This window comes from Saccostrea cucullata, unplaced genomic scaffold (assembly GCF_032062105.1).
Source record: "Saccostrea cucullata isolate Sc308-1 unplaced genomic scaffold, CSIRO_AGI_Scuc_v1 ctg954, whole genome shotgun sequence".
Lineage (NCBI taxonomy): Eukaryota > Metazoa > Mollusca > Bivalvia > Ostreida > Ostreidae > Saccostrea > Saccostrea cuccullata.
In genome coordinates this window covers 170,350-178,254 of record NW_026923524.1, presented here as the reverse complement: position 1 = coordinate 178,254, position 7,905 = coordinate 170,350, and the positions used below count along the sequence as shown (strand labels likewise).

The following is a 7,905-nucleotide window of genomic DNA, read 5'->3' as shown; positions in this document are numbered from 1 at the left end:
TTTAAATGAAGAAATATGTTTTTCGTGATCTAAATGACAAAAAAATAAGACAGCGGAAAAGGAATTCAATAAAAAAAAGAATTAAAAGTTAAAAAAAGGCAGGGCAAGAAACTTGTTGGAACCGCAAGGAAAACCATTGTCTCATGCCAAGGTCCGGAGGCGGCAACAGTTCAAGAAGGATACATTTGGTTGTGGTTTGCGACGATGAAAGACAACAATCTTAGTAATTGTAAACATGAGACCCATTACCACATTGCTAACTTGTACATATTAGCAATCATTATCTTAACGACAAATGTAATAATAGTACGTACATTTTTTATGTAAATAGGCCTAGACATAATGGAATCCCCTTCTCGATATCAAAAATGTCTATATTTATGCCCCCCCCCCCTTCCAAGAAGGGAGCTCGAGGGCTTATTGCTTTGCTGCTGTCGGTCCAACATCACTAAATACGTTCATTGTCATTGCAGAGGTTACACATATAGAAATGAAATTCAATAAACAGATTTATCATAAGAATATCTAGATCGTTTTATTTTAGGTACGATAAGGCCATTTGGGTTGTGCCCCTTGGACTTAAGAAAAATTCAATAATTTGCAGTTTCCGTTCATTTTCTTTGCAGAGATGGCTTCTATTGAAATGAAATTTGGTATGGAGAATTACCATAAAAATATCTAGGTCAAGTTCTGTTGTGGATATGATCGAGCAATTTTGGAAAGAATTATGCCCCTTGGACTTAGAAAAATTTGCAGTGGTTGCTTCTATTGAAATTGAGTTTGGTATCCCGATTTATAATAAGAATATCTAGGTCAAGTTCTGCTTTGGAAATGATCGAGCCATTTTGGACAGAGTTACGCTCCTTGGACTTAGAAAAATTCCAATTATTTGCAGTTTCCGTTCATTTTCTTTGCAGAGTTTGTACATATTGAAATGAAATTTTGATGTACCGATTTATCATAAGAATATCTAACTCCAGTTCTGTTTTGGGTACGATCGGGCTATTTTGGACAGTCATGCCCCATGGACTTAGAAAAAGTCCAATCATTTGAGGGAGGGGAGCATAAGAATTTTACAAACACTGAAACATCTTGTTTCAATTTTTTTTCGAATTAAGATTTTTCTAAGGAAAAAATAAATTCCATAAAATTTTCACAGCAGAGGTTGGATTAGGTGTCTACGAAGAGAAAACATCCCTGTTGAACTCTTTAAATAAAAATTTATTGAAACCAATGCATAGGTATTTGTTGAATAGCTTTCGGGTTGTTTTGAAAAGATTGCTACAAGTATTGTTGATTAGACATTTTTATAAACATTAAAGGTTTTTTGCATCAGATTTAGAAAAAAAGACGAAAGAGACCTGTCAACCTCGACAGTTTAAATCAGCGACTTTCTAAAAATAAGTATTAAATTTATTCATGAACGTAAGAAAATTCAAAAGCATTCTCCATTGTTTTCTTTTATTTATTAATAAATAAATACATCTAATAATTTGATACGTCTAAGTACACAAGCGTTAACTGCTTTTGCTGCTCTTTTTGGAGTATTCTTTGACATAAAAGTTGGAGAATAGTCCAATTAATGTAAATGCGTAAATAAAAACAGCGTAATTAAAACCCTGTGGAAAATTGCATTCTGTCAGCATGTTGTAGCCGGTGTGAACGACGACCAATACAAACTGCGTCTGAAAAAGAAATGTAAAGGTTTTCAACAAGGTAACGTTTGAATGATTTCCTAATATTTTCATAGGAAAAATTTAAATTCTGAGTTACGTTGATTAGATAAAAATAACAGACACAATGGCCAAAGGGCTCCCACGAGCCACCTACAACGTAACCTTTCTAACATTGTAGATAAAAGAAACAAGTCAAGTCAACAAAGTATCAATTAATGAATTTCAACTACTAGTACTAGTACTGTATTTTGAAGCTTAAAGTCAAAACCCCAGTTTATTATTTGTGTTTAAATTCCCTCTATAATGGCAAAATTTCTGCCTCAATGATTATGTTCTGAATAAACCAAAATCGTCTGTTACAGCATTATGACTTTTTGTAGCCTTTTTACTAAAAGAACAAATTTAAAAGACTGAAAGAACAAATTTAAAAGAACAAGGACGCATTAGACTGGCATTCGGGAGGAATTTAGCAAATTTTCCTTGATCTGTCGTAACAAATTAAATGTTGAAAACTAAACAAACAAAACACTTTGAAAATCAACTTGCTTCACTTGATTGAATTAATTACAAGAATTTCAAAGAAAAACCCATGCACACGTGAATTATATCAGAAGGAAGCGCTATGCTGTATTTGCTCTAAATTTTGTGACAGGATACTTTTATCTCCATAATTATATCTCATTAATTCAATCTCAATGTTTTAAAAATTAAGCATTCAAAATTATTGTTAATGTGTTTATTCTTTTGACTCATTTATATTGATTTGGGGTTTATAAACTAACGCACCAACTGCATCTTTGTGATGTATTTCTTCCACCATAGATATCGCTGAACTTCCGGTCCCAGGGCCGCGAGCCCGTAATACATGTACATCCATACATGTACAAAACAGTTGATCATTGCTAGGAAAAAAGCTACAAAAAAAGACAGCCTTCAATTAAAAAAAAAGTAACAAATGTTACATAATAGCCTTTAGTATAGGCTAGAAAACAAAATGTTATGTTTTATTAAATATTATAGCAAAATTATTGAATTATAACACACTATACATGTATGTTTATGTTATCTGATAATAAATCACATACATATAAAGATTTTCTGTACATATGAATCTTAAACAGAAAACATCATAAATGACCTTCATAGAACCTTGAAACAAAATCAAGGAGAATACATGTATTACTTGATCTTTTACCATCCAGAAACGTAAGATATCTGAAGAAATTAAATTCCCTTTATTTAAATTCTAATCAAGACGAATAGAATCCGTCCATTAATTATGATATTTGATATACATGCATGTATGTATCATTATGTATTACTTACACTGTCCTCCCGCAATGAATTTGACCCCTAACCACCAGTTCAATAACATTGTGCTATGGTGATACACGTGTAGGAATGTTATCTGATTGTTCTTCTTGCGTAATATAAAGAAAACCTGTAAAAAATTATATATACGGAATTTGAAATAATTTAGATGTACATGAACAGCTGTCCCACATGGGTGGGTGTAGCTATTTTTTTACGGTATGTTTATTGAAGAAAAAATAATATATAGGCCTAATAACTCAGTAAGAAATAATACCCAATGAAAGACCTAATGAAAAGCATGCATTATATATGCAACAATAAGATAATATGGAGGTATATGTATAAATATTGCATATAAACTTACTGTATCTAGTAGTTCTATAATTTTGGAAAAGAAATACCACCAACATACACTGGCCATCTGTGAAAAATACCAAATACAAATTGAAAAACACTCCGTCAACGAAAAGATTATGTAGTGACTTCTACTATATACTAGTACTTTTAATGAAACAGTATAAGTAAAAAAAAGTGGAAAAAAAGTGAAACCTGAGTATTTTAAAAATAAACTAAATTTTATAACACGTAAAATTAAAGTACATGAATCACGCTGTACATTTTGGTTATCATTTTGTAAATTTTGCATTTACACCCCCCTAGTAAATTAAAAATTTACAACATGATAGAAGGAATACTTACTCTCAACGCTAAAGGATCATCCGAGTAATCCACTGGCTGACATTTCAGGCTATAGGACGACTTAATGGCACTAACTAGAAACTGGAAATATAAAGATTCATAATGTTTATGTATTATATAAGTTCCTAGCATTAAGATGAATATATAAAAATGCAATATTAAATACTACAGTACAAGAAAAGGGTTGCTAAATGAAATTTCTTCGCTTTGACTTCAATTTCTTTCTTTTTACTTAAGTTTATAATTAATATGGTTTATGGAATACACTTTGAGACTATGAAAAGAATTATGTGTAATGTACAAAAAGCAGATTTTTTTTTCAAAATATGCACGTGATTGGTTGAAAGTCTTGGATTTCTGACGCCAACAATGTCTACATTTACATGTACAGACTTCCCCACAATGTCAAGGTCACAAAACCTTGACATTCTCAGGATGATGTACAGAGTGTCTCTTTCGAGGGTAAATACAAGTCTGATTACAGGCTATACAAGACGTGCCATCAATAGAAGAAATGAAGCATAATAAAACTTAGTCTACATAATAAAATTACCTTACAGGTTCAGAGATCCATATCTAAAGCCGTAATAAAGAGTTAAATCACCCTACTTGAAGACAACCTCATTAAAGTTATATTAACGAAAAACAAAATGACCCCCTTTCATAATTTTTTTTGTTTATTTCTGAAGACGAGGGAGGGATTGGGTTGAGAATTTAATCAAATGACCTACCTCTTCAAACATGTACAGAGATAATCCAACCAAGGCTAAGTTGTAGATGACCAACCATCCTTGAAGTTGAAGTGGTTTATACTGCTCCATCCAGCGGGGACCCTGTTTGACCAGAAGTAGGTATAGGACGAATATTGTCAGGATGGGTACGGGGGATTCCATCAGGAGCCATTTCTCTACCCTCTTGTCTGCAGGTGATAATACACCCGTGATGGAGAAATTGTATGTAAAATTTCATGTACAATGTATGTACCATCATCGCTAGCCAAGGGTTTCCGAAATCTACTCTAAAAGAGTAGAGTTGATCGGAAACCCTTGTACAAGAGTAGAGTAGATCAGAAATCTTTGTACAAGAGCAGAGAAGATCGGAAACCCTTGACTAGCGAAGATGAATATGTTTAAGACCTCCCAAACCATTGGTTCATTTGAATATTTAATGTTTTGATATCGCTTTCTATATTTTACATGTATAAACTATTAAACACAAAATGATAAATGATAGAATTTTGTAATAACATTCCTTAATTTTTTTCCCCTATAGTACTTGTGGACTGGGGTGTTCTCGCGCAAGGGGAAAGATTGTCTAAATTAAAGACGACATGTATCAGCTTCAGACATGTTTCTGCAGAAGTCACAAGTCTTGTAATTGATTTTTTTTAAGTTAATAGATTTTCCTTTTAACTGATAAGAGACAATTAAACCCTGGTTTTCATTTGTATTCAGCATTCCAAAGATTTAAGCAAATCAAACAATCGTAAGAACGTTTTACTCATTTTAAGATATGGAGTTTATTTTATCTTGACAATTGTTTACATGATTTATTGACTGTTTGGACAAAATGTGTAAATATTATCATTTGGAATAAAGCTTTTGAGAAAAGGCACTTAAATCACTAACTTTTAAAAAGCGATATCCCTTTGCACTTCGCAAAAATTGAAAGGAAATTTAAAAAGAACTGCATTATTTGCAATTTGATAACAAAATCATGCAAGTCATTGTGTTTTCACATTCAAGCTTTTATTCTATGTATACATGCAAAATGAAATGGAAAAGTACGTTTTGTCTGTATTTTATCAATTAACGGAATCATCTATATGATAAAGTCATATGAGTTTTGCTGCAGCAGGCATTCTATATTAACCAAGGTGTCTTAAAATAGGTAAATATTAAATTTATACTTAGAGATTTCTGTAGCAATGACTAAATAAAATCAGAAAAAATATGCCTGTATAAATTAAATACATTGATATCAACAACGTTTAGCAATTAAAACAGAACATCAACAGATCAAGATACTAATTTTCTTACCTCCTTTAGAAAGGAAAACCTCATACAGTCTTTTCAATTCCTCCACGGTTAACATTGTTAAATCCACCCCAACGGGTTATCTACAGAATATATAAGTACTATCACTGCCGCTACACTTGTATAGTTTTTCTTTACAAATCAAATACGGGTCAACAAGCTATAGAGTAGCCGGTGTCCATTGTAGTAATCACCGCGTGTTACCCGGATATGTGCTGGGCTGATATGGGTCAAAGTTTTCACTGCAATGTCAAGCATATATTACTACTGCAAAAGCTTACGTAAGGCTGAAAGGGCGCATTTTAACTTTGTTGTTAACGACAGACACGTGCGTTTAAAGTTCCACCCGTGATCCACCTATACCTCGTAACCCAATTTGTACTTTTGTCAGCTGTTTGTTATAAAACCGGACAGCGTCACCTCAGATTTCAAGATCTCGGCCCATTCAACAAAATTCCTTCCGTGGCGGATCATTGAATTTTTATAAGAAGTGGAGGGCTAAATGATGAAAATGTTCTGCAGGTATTTCAAATAAAGGATGACGTAAACAGTTTTAAATACCCCCATGAGATTTACCTAAATGTGGAAGGAATAAGTCTTTAGCGAAATTTAGATTATAATTCCCAAGGCAAAATTTATGAATCTTGACTTGAAGTACCTGTAGTATACGTACATGTATATAGTGCTAACATCGATAATGGCTTAGTATTCTAATTGCAGAGACGCGGTCAGTTAAGTCATTTTATATGAATGGCTGGACCCTCATGGCGGAAAATGAGTACTAGTATATAGGTTATCAAATTGTACCTTTATAAAATAACCAAAGGCCTGTTAGATGGAAAAATTCAATATGTTTTAACATAAATTGTATTTATGATACAAAAATATAAGTAAGGTGGTCTTACCTGACCAATATATTCTTGTCACTTGAAAACACGGGTAAGAAAATCAATATCTTGATACTTTCACCGGTTATATACCAGTATATGGAAAAAATATATATAGTTACATTGATATTCATCTGTTAGATACAGCAGCATATCCTCATTTTGACCGAAGAATATTTTTCAGCAGATTAATTGCAGTGTTTAAGCAGTGACTGATACATCAATGTATTGGTGCTTTCGCACCAATCATGAACTATGAACCAGACATTTCTCTCGGAAGCTTGATAATATACTAGAAAAAGTTCTGTTTTATTTGAAAGAAATATTTTTCACTAATGTTTGAAGAAGTGCAAGATATTGTAAAGAAAGAGAGAACATCATCAGCACCAGGTCCCAACGTTATCCCCTATAACGTCTATAAGAGATGACCAAAGATTCTTAGACACTTATGGAAGCTATTAAGAGTGGTATGGAGGAAACGGAAGATTACATCTTGTTGGGAGAAAGCTGAGGAGTGTTTTGTACCAACATTTAGATATATCGACGACGTATTGTCAATTAACAATTTCAATTCCTACGTCGATTCCTACGTCGATACGATACATCCTGGTGCTTGAGATAAAAGATACCACAGAGTCTGACACATCTGTTTCATACAGTCTGGATATTTTACTTGAAAAAGACGTTAGTCGTAATCTAACAACCAAGCTATATGATAAAAGTGATGACTAACTTTCTATCAAAACTTCCCTTACTTATGCAGCAATATACGTTCATCACCTGCATACGGAGTGTATATATCTCAGTTGATTTGATATTTAAGAGCATGCTCTACGTATGAACAATTTCTAAAACGAGGTGAATTATTAACAAGCAAGTTGATAAAACAAGAATATCAACAGTCTCGTTTAAAGTCATCATTTCGTAAATTCTATGGTCGATACAATGACCTTGTCAGCAAATACAATTTACCATTGAGACAAATGCTGACTGATGTTTTTCATACTAATTGTTAGTCCATTATTTATACAGTGAATTGACCACGGATTTTCCGTCATTCCCCGATCATGACAAGGAGCACACGGCGGGTGGGACCGGTCAGCAGGGGATGCTCACTCCTCCATGGCACCTGATCCCACCTCTGATGTTTCGGAGGTCCGTGTTAGCTCTGCTCATATTTTGTATTGTTTTATGGACTTTGATATTGAAAACTGTTCGCTATCTTCCATATCCTTCTTGTACCACAGGAGGAGAAATCAGTTGCAAACAATCTCATTGCTAAATGTAGAGGGG

At 33.3% G+C, this 7,905-nt stretch overlaps 1 protein-coding gene across 2 annotated transcripts; it reads right to left on the bottom strand.

Moving 5' to 3' along the window:
* Positions 1-1,489: 1,489 nt before the first annotated feature.
* Positions 1,490-6,164, bottom strand: LOC134264233 (elongation of very long chain fatty acids protein 4-like). Of its 2 annotated transcripts, XM_062746534.1 has the most exons (8): positions 6,108-6,164; positions 5,729-5,808; positions 4,421-4,608; positions 3,690-3,770; positions 3,355-3,411; positions 3,003-3,117; positions 2,463-2,590; positions 1,490-1,685 (listed from the first exon to the last, which is right to left on the bottom strand). In XM_062746534.1, the coding sequence occupies exons 2-8, from the start codon at positions 5,781-5,783 to the stop codon at positions 1,518-1,520; spliced, it is 792 nt and encodes a 263-aa protein (XP_062602518.1). In that variant the 5' UTR covers positions 5,784-5,808; positions 6,108-6,164; the 3' UTR covers positions 1,490-1,517. The 2 variants fall into 2 exon arrangements, with proteins under 2 accessions (XP_062602518.1, XP_062602517.1); XM_062746533.1 differs by having other exon boundaries at positions 5,729-6,154.
* Between the last annotated feature and the right edge of the window lie 1,741 nt (positions 6,165-7,905).